Genomic DNA, 17,405 nt, shown 5'->3' with positions numbered 1-17,405 from the left:
GGTTCAGGATTTCTTAGCTCCATGTTCATATGAATTCAAATGAAAGAACATGCTGCTTTTGCTCCCTTCTTTAGAAACAGTATGACATTTCCAGTTACCTGACTGTGCTTACTCTGAAGATTGCTGAAAGAATCAACTTGCTCCTAGAATATTTTTCCTCCAAATGAAGCTGTTCCATCTCAGGCTGATATTCTTAGGGTCTGTTATGGTTAGAAAGAGTGGTTGGATCTGAAATAGGATGAGAACTTGATGGAAAAATAACAATAAGATCTTTTAAATAAGGCCTTTTAAAGGTGACAGTGATTACTTCCAGCAGTAGGACACTGTTGCAGCACAGTACTGTGGCTGCACATGCCAAAAATTTGAAATAGTATGGATTGACAGATTTTGTCCCCCCTACCTCATCAAAAGTTTTTTCTTGTTTCAAACATTGAAAATGTTTAATTTCCATGAAGAATTCAAGTGGTCTTTTTGGTGTGCTGTCCTCTCTACTTTCCATCTGAAATGCCGCACTGAAGAAAGAAGGGGAGGGGGGAGGGAACAAACAAAGAAAAAAACCAACCCGCAAACCAGCCAGGCAAAGCGTCTGATCCTGAATGTTGGCGCTAAAAAAGGGCTCTCAAACTCCAGAAGTCAGTAACAGTTTATAAAGGCATGATATCCCTACCATTTCTCTTTTTTGTGTTCTCAGATGCATGGGTCACGAGAACCTCTTGGTGAGATTAGGATTACTGAGGAAATAGATTATCCAGTTTTGATTTATGCCAAAATAATACTTCCTGCTTGTCCTATTCAAGGAACTTTCTCATAAGAGCTAGCTGAGGGTGGTTTATTGGGGGGAGAGGGGGCAGGAGGGACAACAAAGGGGCTGGCGTTAAGCTGTTGCCTCACTTAGAGCCCTTACAGTTTAGTACCCCCAAAAACTAAGGCTAGTGTCCCATATTAGACCTTAATTCCCTGACACGTAATTTATTCCCTGAATTCTTGTTGACTTTTAAGACACGTTTTTTCTTTATCATAATGCATTAGGTTCAGAGAACTGCTCTACTTTACAGTTAAATCACTTTAAACTTAGTTACACAGTTGGCTTGTAAGATCGTACTTGTGTTAGATATCTTGGTGATGTCAACCTGTTGTGGGTGAATGTCTTTATCTCACCAGTTGAGCTTGTTACTCTTCCAGGTTTGTCAGCCTGGGTTTCAAAGTAAAACATGTAATCTGAGGTGAGATTGGACTCTATCAACTCTGGCATACCTGCTTGAGGTGATATAATGACTCATTTCCAGCCTCCACTCCTAGCCAAGAACTGTGGCTAAAAACTCAATTATTTCCTGGGTCACATAGTGTACTTGAACTACTGCAAAGCTTAATTCTCATGCAAAGATGGTTAAGGGGAGTTGAAAATGCTTCAAAGTATCTTAGTAGATTATAATTAGACATAACAAGTCCCTCAAGAATTGATCTTCTAATGTGCCAGAGTTTCTTTTGGATCTTTTCACTTCCCCCACCTCTCTACAAACGATGTGGCAGAGGGTTTCAGACACTTATAGATAATTATTTAGAATTTGTGTCATGAATTGGGATCTTCTAAGTATGTTGGTACAAGTACTGTCATGTGTATCACCACTTCGTAATAGAGTACAATAGCTATGTAATTTTTCATATATGAAGGAAGCTCTCGGATGCACTTGTCAATACCAAGATGTTTTTCTCCATGGTAACAGTGAGCTGTTTGTTAGTGATTCAGCCTTGAAACCCACTTTCTGCCTGGGACAATGTGAGACAGTGAAGTCAAGGAAGGATAGAGCTGTGTAGCTACTTCAGAAAACCAGTAATTTTCTACAGCTTTGTATTAGCTGACCTACTATCCCTGTTAACCTCTCTTGACAAAGAGCCTTCAGAGAAGACCTGGCATATGTGAAATAATGCAAAACTATACTTAAGTAGAGGAACATGGAAGAAATCATTGCCCTTCTGTGCATCTTAGCTCATAGAAATCTGTTCCTGCTGTCTGTCTTTGCTGAGAAAGGACATATTTGTGATTCTATGGATGAATGATCACTGGCTAAATTTGGTTTATTTTTCCATAGTTGAAATGATGAAAATTAATATCTTTGTGCCTTTTTGGCATGTCATTGTGCACAGGCAGATCAGAAGAGGGCTTAGGTGCAACTATGTCTGCTTAGAAGTTGGTGCTTTTGGGCTCCATCTTTCCAGTGCAGCTGCTGGTAGGAGGGTGCAAAGGGGTGGACCTAGATAGTTCCTGTACTCCATACTGAAAGAACGAAGTTGTTAAATCATTAAAATAGGAAAGTAAAGAAAAAAGTTCTCTTCCTGCAGTTGAGCATTGTAAGTAAAAGCTTGTCAGTGCCCACTTGTTTGAGTTGCTATTGAAAAGCTGGCATAAACGCTCCCAGTTTTGCTTCAGTGGTACAAATGTCAGGCACAGTAATATTTGGTCAGTTATTCTGTCTGGTTTATCCTGTCACCAAAAATAAAATGCCCTTCACCATGTGTGCATTTCTCTTGTGAAAAACAGGAAGAAATGCTATGCTGGCTTTGTCATAAATTCTACTTTTTTCTTTTGTAGATTATTAAAAAGGCTTTTTTTTTCCCCCCCAACAGTAGCAAATGAATTATGCATTCTTATCACTACTGAATGTCAAACTTTAATTGAGTAGTCATAAGGAAATCTCATGACTTTGGAGCGTTTTAAGTAGACCAGAAAAGAATGTTCTTGAGTTCTCAGATGTCCTTGCTGTCATAGTTCGACATTCTTGTGTGTTATCCATTCAAGACAGTCACTTACTTTTCCTGAAAAATGCTGGAAGGGAAGCTAGAATTCAGGAAATGCTCATGCAAAGAAATCCTGTGGGACTTAAGTGCCGATAAGCTGTGCAGAGGAGAGGTGCCATAATGTTGTTTACTATCTTGGATTCAGAACAAAAAATTGCAGAAAGTTCTAACAGTAACCTCTCTAATAATGCTAGTGCTGCTATATTAAATGTGTTTCTTATGTACAGAATAAAACATGGCGGACTATCTCAGTTTCCAAATTCTTTGTGTGTTCAGTAGAGCAGTGCATACCGTTTGGTGCCAAAAAGCAGTTGTATGTTCCCTTGCGCTGCTTAGCTCTGAAGGTTCAATACAAATCTCTTGCAAAGATTATATGCCCATGCATTTCATGAAGGGTGGTGGTGTATGTTTCAAGAGAGATTCTCTCCTCAACTACCCAGCAAGAGCTGGAAAGAGGACCAAAGTATTTCAAGTCCCGTTTGAATTCAGAGAACAGGACCTCCTCATTGTGTCATTAGGAGCTCCCAATTCAGTTTCTGTGTTGCTTTCGGCACTCCCTCTCCTATATGTTAGAGTTCTTTGAGGCTTTGTAACTTGAAGCATGACCTAATGCTATGATTGTTTTTTCTAGTTGTGGTTGATGGCTTTTAGGTTCAATGAGCTAATTAAGTTATATAGAAATAAGCATCTGCTGTTGAGGAAATCTTGAGGCCATGATAGATTTGCAGACTGAGAAAGTTTGGAAATGGCATTTATCACATGGATTTTGCACTAGCAAATGAATCTCTTCAGTTTTGCTGCTGTCTCACCTTCATACAATTTTTCGTTGTCACAGATTTCCAGGGTTAAAACACTTTGGGTAGAATTAGTTTCAGGGCTTGTGATGGAGAACTCTTTTAACTTTTTTGTGATTCATTTATTTATTTATAAATTACACCCGAATGACAGAAACAACTTATTCCTCTTATTCCTAGTTTGCAGTAATATACATTTTCCTTTCACTTTGAGTGCTTTTGATATGTTTCAGGACTTTGTCCCACTGTACCAGGACTTTGAAAATTTCTACAACAGAAACCTCTACATGCGCATTCGGGACAGCTGGAACCGTCCAATCTGCAGTGTGCCAGGGGCCAAAGTGGACATGATGGAGAGAGTTTCCCATGACTATAACTGGACGTTCACGTGAGTCAAAATTGAAGAAAAGGCTTCCAACAACTTTCTTGAACTAGAGGGTCTATAAGAGCAAGTTGGAGGCTGTGAGGTTAAAGGAGCAGTGAATCATGTTTGTTTTGAGCTTTCCAGCGGCATGAATCGATGAATTTTACTCTTTTGAAACACATCTGGCCACCAAGGTGATTATTTGTGTATAATCTTTTGACTACTTACTAAGGCTCCTGACTGTGTTAAGATTTCATGGGCAAACACCTATAAAAAAATTAATACTTTTGTGTGTGATGAGCAGAACCTGGAGTAGATACTTCAGATTGCATTACTACTTGTGACTTTGTGTTGATTTAGAATCAGTCCAGACACTTGAAGTAAACATTGCTTCCTGAAACGTGATTGTTTTGAGTCAGAACTGAAGTAGTCTGTAGAAACAATCAGAAATGCAAGGGCAAGGATTTTTACAAATTGGAAATGACACATCACGAGTTTGATGTGAAGAGGTTTGTAGCACAGTACTTGGTGAAACTAGTCATGTCTCTCCCTGGCTTTCAAGGGCAAAATAATTAAAACTTTTTTTCTGCTAAACTTCTTCCTTAATCTCCTTGTCACGTATTGTTAGCACAGCAGTGCCAGATGTGTTTCCTTTCTGTGGTTTAGAGGATATCCTGCTTGAGGGCCTGCCAGGTTAATTGATCTACAGATCTTATTTTGTGTTTAAAAAGCAAGTTGTACGCTTCTGGGATGGAGGAGGCACGTGTCAGAAACAACAAACGGTTTGAGAAGCCTCAAGCATTTTTAGGTATGATAGCAAATGGACCTTTTAATGTGAGCTCCTCTGGGAACTAGTTTGAGACTGTAAGATAGGGAAAGCATCTTTTTCACTGATCATTTCTGTTTGATGAGGGGCAATACTGAAATAATTTAATGGTTGGTTCTATTGATTTTTAACATTTGAATGTATATTCTAGGAAATTAAAATAAGAATCTTCTGGTGTAGTTAATTTTTTTAATTGTGGGTGTCCTAACTTATGGTGTTTTTAAAACACAGGTATACAGGGAGAGTGATAAAGGATGTTATTAATATGGGTTCCTACAACTACCTTGGATTTGCACAGAAGGCTGGGACTTGCCAAGAAGCAGCAGCTAAAGTTCTGTCCCAGTATGGAGCTGGGGTGTGCAGCACTAGGCAGGAGATGGGTAAGTTGGAGCAAGATAGGTTGTTTCCTCAATGTATATTTCAAAGTCTGTAATCTTATCACAGGTCTTTGAAACATTACTTGTTCCAGCTTTTGAACTTTAGCCTAATCAGCAAAGAAGCTTTTTCCTTAGTGAAGACAAATTGACTTACTGGCTTTAGTTTACATGGCACAGCAGTTGGCTCCCTTTTGTTCTTCATATGCTTTTTTTTTTCAGTGTTCCCTTATGGGCTTTTAAATAAAGAGCAGCCTGGTTCTTGGAAATTCTTCTTGTAGAATACAGCAATAGTGAAAGCTTCTCCTCACTCTGAATTTCTGTGGTGTTTTGTTTGTTTTTTTTATGTGCAGGAAACTTGGACAAACATGAGGAGCTGGAAGAGCTAGTTGCCAGGTTCCTAGGTGTGGAATCTGCAATGGCATATGGAATGGGGTTTGCAACCAACTCTATTTTAGTTGGCAAGGTATGACTTAAGTCACTGGCAAAGGCTTGTCTAACAAAGGTTCTGCTGGTTGGGTTTTCTAAAAGCTACTTGTTTGGTTTTGTTTTTCGTCAGTGGCAACCTCCACAGATATTCTCTATGGAAACTATGGGTCACAGTATGCATCTCTAACCTTTGCAAAAATCTTTTTGGGAAACAGCAGCCATGGGACCAGTAGCAGTCCAGATCTTGCCCTCTTTCTGGGAGACAGCCTATCATATTAAGGCTTGCTTCCTCAGGTTACTCATTAGTGTATGAAATGGTGGTTGATTAAAAGGCTGATTGGCTGAAGGTATTTTTATGCTATTGAAACACTAAGAAGTAACTGTGTCAGTGAGACACAAATAAGCTGAATTGCATGTTGGTACATACAGAATTTATTATCTTGGAGCCACAGCTGAGAAATCCTTCCTTGGAAGGAACAAAATCCTAGTAGAAAAGCTGTTTGAGAGAAACAAGGTCAAATATAAAGACTGATGATGTCTACTGTGTGCCACATAAAACTGTACACAATGCACTCTGAGTGTCCTGCATCTCAGACGATGGATTTTTTAGTTATTGGAAAATGAAATGGAAGAGAGCTCATTGTTTGCATCTTCCAATGCAAAATATGTGTTCTCTTAGCTCCTACTTAGAGTAAAATAGTCCAAGTACTGGAACTATTTCCTTTTTTGAAAATGATTCACTGTTAGCTTAATACTAGTAGCTTATTGGAATTCTTTGTCCCTGCATAGTGAATTATTTTCCCTTTATTCCATTTATTTATTTTTCCACTTCCTGAGATCCCTTTGTAAATTCTTCCACTTCTGATATCTACACATTATAAAATTGCTGCCTTGTTCTTCCCGGCAACTTTTCCTCCTGGTGAATCTCTTCTTGACTAGCTGTAGTGTCTTCCCACATGATATTTTATATGTAACAATGAAGCATCACTGTCTACATGATGCCTCTTTTCTTTTGATCTGTTAAGTTTTAAATACCAGATGCTTTCCATAATGAAAGATGTTTTTGAGTCCAATGCCAGAGAGAAATTCAGTGCTTCAAATCTAGTATTTCTGGAGTCAAATACTTCTGCAGTGCTATGATTTTGATCAACGTATGTTACTCCTGACCTATCTTTTACTTGCATTTTTCTGCTTTTTGTCTTCCCCCATCTCTCTGATTTTTCTCTTCAACAGAAAAATGATTCATGATTTCTGTGAGACCTTTTGGGTTCAGAACACACACGGTCAGATATATTTAAGTAGACTTCGGTCTGTTGTAAGTCAGTACAGATTGCCCATTGCTGCAAAGTTTACTCAATGTTTTTTTCTGTGTATGTGGATCCCACTGTGTATCTTCAGTGCCTTATGAGAATACCCTTGAGACACCTTACTCAGCTCCTTAGTTTTCACATATGAACTTTTAACAGTTTTTACAACCACTGAGACAATCTGAACAGTAAATTCCAAGGTATGTAACATACCTGTTTTCACGCACATAACTTGCACATTTACTAAACCAACTCTTTTCATAAATGGATGCAGCAGTCTGTACTGTGTTAGTAATGACCATAGTTAGTTTTTGTGCCCTTTAAAGTAGTAAGAAGCTTCTGCCTTATAACACTAGAAGTGTCCTTATGCTCAGGTGAATACTACAAACAGAAAATGCTCTCTTCTGAAGAAAAGAGTTCTTGTGAAATGAACTATTTGCAGTTCGTAACGTTCACTAAATGCTTTTTTGGCTGCCTGAAGTTGCTTCTTGTTGCATTTTTGATTTCTTCATTATCTGCAAATAAGGACTAGCATAAATCCTGAATTCTGGCGCCACCCACTACACAATTTGCTGTGTGTGCACAGCCTGCTTGGCAATGCTTTGATAGAGTCCTCAGTAAAGCCCAGAGACTCTCATGCTTGATTAAACTCTTGGGCTCTCATTTTTTTATTCTTGTTTGTATGTCTGTTTGTCCTACGTACATCTTTCAGGTGCAAAGCTGCTTGGACAATGAATTTTTGGAGGTTTGGCAAATGTAATTGGTAATGGCATCTGTGTTTGGCCAGGAGGAGTTTCTTTCACAGTCACAAAGCTGACCATTATTTACATTGTATCTGGGTACCTGTATTGAAACTTAATGAGCTTAAAACACAAACCACTGCAATAAAATTACTCCCATATATATAATACTGAACCACCTGTTCTGGTTTTGCTCTGTGAAATCCTTAAGCACTTGGTTTATGTTGCTACTGAATCCTCTTTTAATAGCAACACATATGACTTGACTATCCTAGGATCCGACTCTACCCCATAATCTGATCAGCATTGGTCAGCAAAAGGAATTCAAAAGCTTCACCAGCATTACCTATTTGATCTTTATTCACTATGCCTTGTTAACAGCAGCTTCTACTAAGCAGATGCTGAAAACACGTATAGTTTGTGTACACTGAAAGTTGTACTTCAGCACTGTTAAAGTGTCACTAAACACAGGTCTTTCTGCACCTGGCAGTTCTCAGCAGGAGAGACCCACTGCTAACAGCCAAGTTGTCAGCTGCCTAATACAGTCTCTGCCAAGTATGCTGAGTCTAGACTAGAGATAATGTGAGATTTGAGGATTACAGTCAGAAGTTGTTAGACCATTTGAGGCTAAGCTAGACTCTGAAACTTGCCTATTTTGGAGTAAGTGTCATTAATACAGTTACTGTAACTAGCTAATAACAGCATTATGTACTGCCTTTAGCACAGAGGTTTTCATCATAGCTCTGGACTGACAAAGGCTAGATAATGGAGTTAGAGCAATGGTGCTTGAAGGATTTTAGATTTTTTTGGGGTTGTAAGAAAATAAAATAATTTCCATGTGTAGTTATTTGTGAAACTAAGTGCTCAGGACTGAACTACACAGTTCATGTGTAGACCACTCTGCTAAAATGTGTCATTCACTTCAGTTACCGTATCTGCCTTGTAGGATGCATTGGTAAGTCTGATCTTCACTGGCATATGTTTTTTTGATATCAGTGGTGTGATCTCAAATTAGTGTTAGTCTTCTACTGAATACTCTCTCAAAATTAAGTTTGCTGATAAATGCAACCAAAGTCTTATCACTGTAGTAACAGCACTCAGTTTTACATACAATCATCAGTGATTGCTGTACTGTACCAGTGACTTCTTTGATCCTTTGCCCTCTCTCTAGTGGCAGACAATACTAGACTCTCTACTTCCTCTTCAGTTTTAAATTCATTTATTTTGTCTAATTGAATATCCTCTTATGTTACAGGGGGGGCGAAAAGGGACTGCTCATCGATTAGTTAGATCTTTCTCTACCAAAAGCTCGTACTTGTTTTTATGGAGAAGCTCCTTCTAGATTTATTAATCCTACTTCCTACTATTTAAGAAGGATACTAATAATGGATTATTATATTCAGGTTTTGATAAAGTAGTGTTTAACAGCAATACCGTCTGATATAGTGTACATACTCCTTGTCTGGTACAGTAGTTCCAAAGAGCAAATGCTAGTTGGAGATTTCCGTGCTTCTTATGCCAAAGTCTCTGAAATATGCAGTGTTAATCCTTGTAACGGCAGATTGAACACTTGCGATTTAGTGCAGTTTCTGGGGAAAACCAGTCTGAGGCTTTCCCAGGGTGTAGAATATTTCTAGGTACATTGCAGTTCTAGTGCAAATTTTCCTTTATTGTGGAGAAAATGCTCCTATTGTCTGTGATACCTCCTTGTGTAGCTGTAGGCAATGCTGTTCACAGTCCCTTCTAATAACTCTCGCTGCAGAGAAGAAATGTTCTTGAGTCTTCCCTCTACCAATTGTTAATAGAGAAACGTAAAATGAACATATGTTTAGTGTCAAATCTTCAGCATCTTGACACACTTTCTGGATTCTTAACTTAAAGTTACTTCTAGAGTTGCAGCAGATTTGCATAGTAATTGGAGTGGGCTGAGGTTATTTAGAAATACTATTGCTGTCTTACAAACTAATCCCCCAATATGCATTCCTGTAGTCCACAGTGATAACACTGTGACTGAATTTTCAGCATGTCAGCTATTGACTTGTAATCACTGCTGCTCTCAAAACAGACGTATCCTGTTTTGATATTTGTCTAAGGATATATCTTCCCTTTTTTGAAAAAGTGAACAAATTCAGTATAGTGTTTTAATGGCTTCAGAAGACTTCTCAGTTTCACTCTGCAGTTTTGTTTTCCACTTCCTGTCTCTTGTATGTTACCTCCATCTACAAAGTACTTAATAATTCTGTTCATTAAAGAAAATTAGTCCTTTCAGTACCACTGAGCATACATGGATTTAGTGGTTACCACCTAATGTAAGAAATAGTGCAACTTTGATAAGGTCTTTAATCTAGGACTTCGGTGACCTGTTTCTTGGCTCCACTGCAGACTTGCTAAGTGAACTGCGGCAAGCTACTCTGCTCTCTGTTTTACCTGGCTGCGTAGGAGGATGAGTACTAATCATCAACGTGCGATATTCAGGCAGATTCAGCTGCAAGACTTCTCAGAAAAGTGAAATTTAAGCAGTTATTTTCAGTTAACAATTGTGTATTTTTATTTGCCATACTAAGGCTGCAGATTGTTTTTTAGCAAGTCTTGCTGGGACTAGCTGCATTTATGTTGGAAATACTTTTTAATTTTTTTAAGTGAGCACTCTCTAAGCACTTCAGAGCTGAAAGGTATTATATGCTTGACTGTGAAACATAACCTTTTCAGTATCTTCCTCTTTCCCCTTCTAATTCAGGGCTGTCTGATTTTGAGTGATGAACTGAATCATGCATCACTAGTGCTCGGAGCAAGACTGTCAGGAGCAACTATTCGAATCTTTAAGCACAACAGTAAGTATCAGATGGTGGACTCTGCCTTTCTGCAGATGCTATAGATCAGATACAATCTCTTCTATCTTCTAATAGTTGGAAATCCAATTTCATGCAAGGAAATCAATTACTAGTTACCTGAAAGTTCAGAAGACTGCTGCTACTGAGAATTTAATCACCCTGAATTGGATATTTTTTGATATGTTCAGTCTCGACTAATAACATTTCTATCCTGAAGCTGTTCTGACTTCTATCTTCTGCATATGAAGAGGAACATGCTGCCCTTTGGCAAGTCTAGGGGCACTAGTGTTTTAACATGGCTTCTTGTTACTTGGGTAGCTCAGCATGGTTAGACTATTTTAACAGTTCATGTCATGTAGCAATCTTTTAGTGGTCTAGATTACAGTTTGAAGGACAGGAAAGTTTAATTTTAGGACCAGATGTCAACATGATCCCACAGTAACAAAAGCTTACGAATGCAGATGTCCTAGCTAAACTAGACAGCCATGCATTGGTACAATGTAGTACAAAAGGAATTTTTGGGCTGTGAAGCATAGATCAATTTCACTGAGTTACTTGCTTTAAGTATTTGTTTACAAAATACACAGAATTTTCACTTTCCTCCTTTGGAGGAAGCTGAAACTAGGAATAATTTTCAGGTTACAAATAGAGTTTCCTTCTCTTAGTGAAAGACATACCTGGTTGTCCTTGATTAGTAAAGCCACTACCTTCATTCTTCAGCCACTCCTAATACTCTTTATAGTATTGATCTCTGAGATTATGATGACTCTTGCTCTTTGAAGTGTGTGGTTGTGACAGCAAAGCTTGTGTGGCTGCAATTATTTTTCTTTCTTTGTCCTACTTGATAGTAGATCCTCTGCTGTGCTTACTGTTTCTTTTGTGTTCTCTCTTTCTTGTTTTCTGTCGTTTGAATAATTTTCTTTACAGAAGTGTAGAACTTAGTGTAACATTGTGATTTTTTTTTTTTTTTTCTTAATTCCTCATAAAGCTTGGTTGCTGGGCAAGATCACAAAAGCTTTGCATTCAACTTCTGCATTTGTATAGACATACTTCTGAATGTTGCATTCAGTTCCAGAATTTCAGAGAACGTTGGTGACAAACAGTTCTGGGTGTGAGGGGAAGGACATAGAATCTCTGGTGTAATGAGGAAGAATAGATGATCTGGGGGAATGGGGCACAAACTAGCAATGGTGAGACTGGGGATATTCTAGAAATCTTATAGATGGTGGGGATCTGTAAAAGAGAATGGAGTGGGAGATTAAAATCAGAAGGCAAAATGCAAGCAATGATCTTGGCCTGTCAAAATGATGTTCAATTCAGTTATCTATGTGTTCTCAGTCCTACTCTTGTTATACTCTATGCTGCCTTAGTTAACTTCATTTTCCTGAGATGTTAATGTCTTCATTCATATTCTAGTTTTTAGAAATTACAGAAAAAAAGAAAAATTCCCTCTAAAATTCTTGTTTGATGTTTTCTTTTTTTCCCCCTACCTCATTCTGCAGTTTGTCCTTTTTATTAAGGTCAGACCTAGTTCCCAGTCTTTCCCTCTTTCTCAAGATATCGGAGCAGAAGTTTATGTTCCATTGTTCTCCCTAACTGCATTAAACTTGTCCTTTCTTCTTTGAGGAATTTGTTGGAGGCAGGGATTCCACTGCTGACTTCATCTTCATCTTTGTCTTTTTCCGAACATTGGCTGTCTTTTAACAGTCTATTAACTGACCTATTTTGCTGTATAATTTCTAGTCTAGTTCTAGTTCACAAGCTTCTCTTGCTGCTACAACTGCCCTAGCGTACCAATCCTTTTGTCGTGATTGATTGTGCTCTTTTTCATGCCCTACTGTTCATATCTGTCTCTTGCTCAGCACTTTAGCTTTTATGGTTTGATTACTCCTATCTGCACTCCTTTCCTCAAGTTTTTTTTTTCAGGACTGATTTCGTGTGTATTTATTTGCTCGCATTAGTCAGGTCTCCTAGGATCATGTCAAGTGTTCGTAGCCAAAGCTAGCAAGGTTTCAGAATACATTGCTACTGACAACTTAATTTGTCTAGTTTCTGATACACTGAGCACTGTGTCCTCTTTCCTATACTGGTGGTTCTTTTTTCTTCCTTTTCTGTTTTTGGTTTAGTAGCTTTCTGTTCCACACCTCTAGTCCCTTCAATTTTAAACAAAGTAATAAAAAAGTACACTTGCTCTCGTTCTTGTCCTGCACTTTGGTCTATCTTCTACTTCTCTTTAGTTAATTATCTTTGAACTTGCTTGTTCTTTGAGTTATTTGTATCCACAAGGACATGCTTACTACCTAAATTGCTTTCTCTTTTCCTCACCATGAGATACCTTCCTTTTTTTTTCTTCCCCTTCCTTCCTTGTTTGTTGTTTGTGCCTAATGCTCTAACTTGTGCTTTTAGCTTAGGATGATGAAATTCTTCCTCAGAGTTCATACAGTCACCTATTCCCTTGAATCTCATCTGTGGGCCCGGAGCTAGATGAAGCCCGTGCTTAATGACTTGTGTGGTCTGTCCTCCACACTGGAGCAATTTGTGCATTTTTGGAGTATTGCTGTCTTTAGTCATGTCAAAGCTCAAGCTCGTAGCTGTTTTGGTACCATTTAACAGTAATTTCTGGTGCAGATATGCAAAGCCTGGAGAAGCTGCTCAAAGATGCAATTGTGCATGGGCAACCTCGTACACGGAGGCCCTGGAAAAAAATTCTTATCTTGGTGGAAGGAATATACAGGTACAAACTATTCTTTACATTCTTAAGACCCTCCACATGAGATCTAGCTGCTTAGTATTTGGTCTCCTTTGCCAAATCAAACTATGAATATTGTCACTTCATAGTTATTTCATTAATCTCATCTGCGAATTAAATTGAGCTATGTACGTCTCACATCCTGGACTTTCTGTTGCTAGTACTGTAGCTGCACCTGGTGTTAACACAATGCTTGCCACATCCTGATTAGATTGTAGAAATTAATTAATCTAATCTTTGCTCAGAGTGGATAGGAGCAGGTAGTAGGCTTAGCTGTATTAGGCATTTAATTCATAGAGAATTTCAGCACAGAATGGGGCATTTTGGAGTGCTACTATTGAGAGCCTAGTCAGCTCTTAAACTTCAAAACAACAGGTAAGTAGATGTCAGCTCAGAATACTGACATTAGGGTGGAAGTAAAAGTGAGATTATTCATTTATAAACTTGTCACTGAACACATTCCTTTACCTTAACTTGCTGTTGCTGCTCCATTTAGTCCATATGTCAGCATTCCAGAGATGTTAAACAGGTAGAAAGTAGAGATCTGGGCCCCAGATGCAAGGAGGAATTATCTTTCGTCTCTCTGCAGAACACGATGTGTCTAGCAAATTTTGTGTCTTCGTAATTACGAAAAGGTGAAGGAAAGACAGCTTAGTGACTTTAGGGTCTTTAAGGAGGCCCCAACCATTAAATCAACTTACTCTGAATTTCTGTTTCTCAACAGTATGGAGGGATCCATAGTCCGTTTGCCTGAAGTGATTGCCCTTAAGAAGAAGTACAAATCCTATCTGTACCTTGATGAGGCTCATAGTATAGGTGCTCTGGGTCCCGGTGGCCGGGGTGTAGTGGAGTATTTTGGACTCAGTCCTGAAGATGTGGATGTTATGATGGGAACGTTCACCAAAAGCTTTGGAGCTGCTGGAGGATACATTGGGGGCAAGAAGGTAAAAAGCTGGGAATCTCATGGCTGTTTCAGCTTGGTGGTGGAATCCTTCACTAAGCATTTCAGAGTTGATCTATTTCACAAGTGCCCTGATTGTTCATTTGTTTCGTAATTTTACATACTGTCTAGTACAGTGAAAGTCTGTGCAATGCAGAAGAGTCTAGTCCAATAAAATACCTCGTAATTGTACAGTTCTCACGTGGTCAGCGATGATCTGTTTGCAGGGTGGATAGTAGTGCTGTAGTACCTTTTTAGAAACTGCTAGGAGCCAGGAAGCAGAAATTTCTTAATGTTATTTTTAATGAGACTTGCTCAAAAAATGCCAAAAGCTGAAATTCTTCAGACTGTTTGGAGGAAAATCCCCTTCTTAGGTTAGTCTGGTAGAATTGATTCCTTATGGACTTGAACAGTTTACTTTCTAAAAAGACACTTCTTCCCTTTTTAGTTGTTTTTTTTCTTTATTTTTTTTTGGCTACTGACTTCCTTCTATGGGACTACTGCTAGAAAGTGTTGCCCTTGCCAAACCCCTCCTTTTGGGAGGGATGATGTAGGCAATTGCCTGTGTCCTCTTCCTCATATCCTGAAATGTATTTCACAGATCAGGCTTGTAAGCTTTATTTGAGAATAAAATTCTACCATTTTCCTACTAGGACAATACTTTTTTAGATACTAATAGTGACAATTACTTTAACCCATCCAAATGGAGATGGGACTTGCAGATGCTCCTCTTTGGGAGTTTACCACAGTTGGATTAAAATTGCTTTGACATCTTCCCTGGAAGAAAGCACCAAATTAATCTTTTTCCAAAGGTAGTGAGCTAATGGGATTAACTCCCTTGGCATAGGTGAAGCAGCTAAGTGTCTTTAGCAACTGTGCTTTAGCTACTGTTTGAGGGATTGCATCGTAGGTAAGAGGCCTTAAATCTTCTTCCCTAGTTTATTTCAAAGTCCCTTTACAACTTCCTTTCACTTAACTCTGACTCCAGGCAGACATACAACATAAAATTGAACGCTTCCACATATTTCTGTAATATGTTTACAGCTTGTCCTATCTACGGGGCCATCATTATTAATTTCATGGTAGCAGAAGACAGAATCTGTCCTGGCATTCATACTGGTGTTTATAATATTTTGCTGGAGTAGTCTGAGTATTTTAGAGTGGTTGTGTTACAGTTAACAACAAGCAGCGTAGATCTATGGTGTGCTGGTCCATTGTTCCTATATGATCTGCTTTTGCACTCTAACAAACATAGCAAGTGTGTTTAACTGGGAAATGCAGGAGGAGTAGGCTGAGGTTCTTGCACTCTTAAATTACACCTGCTGTTTTATTTATATTGTGCTGATAAATGGGAGAATTTTTTTTTTTTAACCTATTCCCCTGTTTGGTGACTTTTGTGGGGAAACACTTATATTTAGCATGATAAGTAAGCACCTGTGGATCCTACTCCTCACTATTTCATTTGTTTCATACTTGCACTGTTACAATAAACACTTTGGAAACAGCCTGTGCACAGCTTGAGTAAACATCTTGTTGCAGTCCAGTGCTGGTGCTGTTAGCTAAACAAGTCTGCCATAGGCCTTTGTCTCTGATCCACACACATTCTTGCCCTGTGACGTAATTATGGGTTGTCATGTCCCTGCTGTTTGCTTTTCAACTGTTTATTATTTGTACTGTAAAATCAATCCTTGAGATACTTGTTCTCTTCCAGGACATTCTGAAAGAGGTTTCTTGTGGTGGCCAGTTTTATTTTGAGATTAAGACATGAGAATAAAGCATTTCTCTGGGTGCTAGGAAGGCAATGTCTGATGCCTCTTGTGTTTTGCTAGGAACTGATTGATTACCTCAGGACATACTCTCACAGTGCTGTGTATGCAACATCGATGTCACCTCCTGTTGTGGAGCAAATCATCACCTCCATGAAGTGCATTATGGGTGAAGATGGTACAACTGTTGGTGAGTCTTTCTAACAGTAAGCATGTGGAAGGGGAAGGCCAAACAGAGCCTCTTTGCCACTTGGGCAGATAACTCATTCAGTGGACACATTCATAATTGTCTGTTAGTACATGTAGACTTGGAATTCTGGAGCAATAAGCCAATTTACTATCCAGCATGGCAGATCAACCTGATAACAGCATAAGGAATTTCTAGCTAGAGGTAAGTCATCTTAGTCTTATCTGAGGCACAGTATTGTCTTGTATAGATTTTTGTTGTTGTTCTATGTCTAGCTTTTCTAGCCTCCTCCTTTCTCTTCCACATTGCCTGTCTTTTCTTATTCACCCTACTTTCAGAGTATTTTGCTGTGTATCTTTTACAGTCTTGTGTAATGGTTACTGCAGGGGCAATGCTTTTAATTTTCATCTCTAGTATAATTTGATGTTTGCACCTCTGTTAAAGTAAATATGGAATGTTTCTGAAATCCTTTTTACTTGGAGCTAGAGACAGTTTTGAAGATCAGTAGACTTAATGTACCAGGAGAAGAAATTCAGCATGTTTGTCTTTTGTCTTAGTTTTCCTTTTTCATTGTGAAAGAAAGAAGGGGGAAATCTGTACTAGTCTCAATGCATTCAAAGTCAAAACCACAAATTCTTGTGTCTTGTTTGCCTAGTAGGTAGCATTTTCCTTCAGTTACAGCATGAGGTAAATAGCTTGCACTTGTGATGTGTAAGCTGCCTTGAAACTGAAATGGTACAGCACTTTACATGTAGGATACTTTTCCCTCTTCACAGGTAATTAAAAAGTTGTGAGCCACTGACAGAAGATGACAGTGTAGTTTACTGAGGATCTGTCTGTGGCATTCAGTTCAGAGGCTCTTAGAATTCAAACTGCAGAATATATTCAGTGATGGGAGTTTCAGACATCTGGCCACGAGGTGGTGGTGTATACTGAAGAACTCTATTTGCTTTTGAACATGGGTCATCTGACCAGCTAACCTGACAGATAACTCCTACAGTGGAAAAGCTCACTGGAGAAATGACTTCAGAATTTTTCTGTTATAACAGGTTTCATTAGGTTTGTGTACATTTTCTGAGAACAGAGTTAATTGCCAGCAGTTGGGGTTGGTGGTCACTCAATAGAGAAGTCTTCACTGAGGGAAGTACCACCAGGCAGCAGCCTGTATCTGTGCTAGCACTGAGTGCTTCCAAGTGGTCCATGTGAGTTAGCTGTACCAGCCAAGAGTTGTCCCCATTGCTGCTCTTGAGAACAGATACTAACCAAGCTTCAAACTACATGAAAAGTCATGCAAAGGGGCTG

The 17,405-nt window shown here is 38.8% G+C and overlaps 1 protein-coding gene across 1 annotated transcript in view; it reads left to right on the top strand.

Moving 5' to 3' along the window:
• SPTLC2 (serine palmitoyltransferase, long chain base subunit 2) overlaps positions 1 to 17,405 on the top strand; it is a 64,142-nt gene that overhangs the window by 4,569 nt on the left and 42,168 nt on the right. Inside the window, exons 2-8 of the mRNA XM_009707031.1 lie at positions 3,824 to 3,978; positions 5,012 to 5,160; positions 5,508 to 5,620; positions 10,368 to 10,461; positions 13,090 to 13,195; positions 13,935 to 14,154; positions 15,980 to 16,106. Of these exons, the coding sequence (XP_009705333.1) occupies positions 3,824 to 3,978; positions 5,012 to 5,160; positions 5,508 to 5,620; positions 10,368 to 10,461; positions 13,090 to 13,195; positions 13,935 to 14,154; positions 15,980 to 16,106 (964 nt within the window). The remainder of the gene's footprint in view (positions 1 to 3,823; positions 3,979 to 5,011; positions 5,161 to 5,507; positions 5,621 to 10,367; positions 10,462 to 13,089; positions 13,196 to 13,934; positions 14,155 to 15,979; positions 16,107 to 17,405) is intronic.

Source organism: Cariama cristata, unplaced genomic scaffold, assembly GCF_000690535.1.
Source record: "Cariama cristata isolate BGI_N322 unplaced genomic scaffold, ASM69053v1 scaffold17400, whole genome shotgun sequence".
NCBI classification, from domain to species: domain Eukaryota; kingdom Metazoa; phylum Chordata; class Aves; order Cariamiformes; family Cariamidae; genus Cariama; species Cariama cristata.
This window is presented reverse-complemented; position numbering and strand designations above follow the sequence as displayed.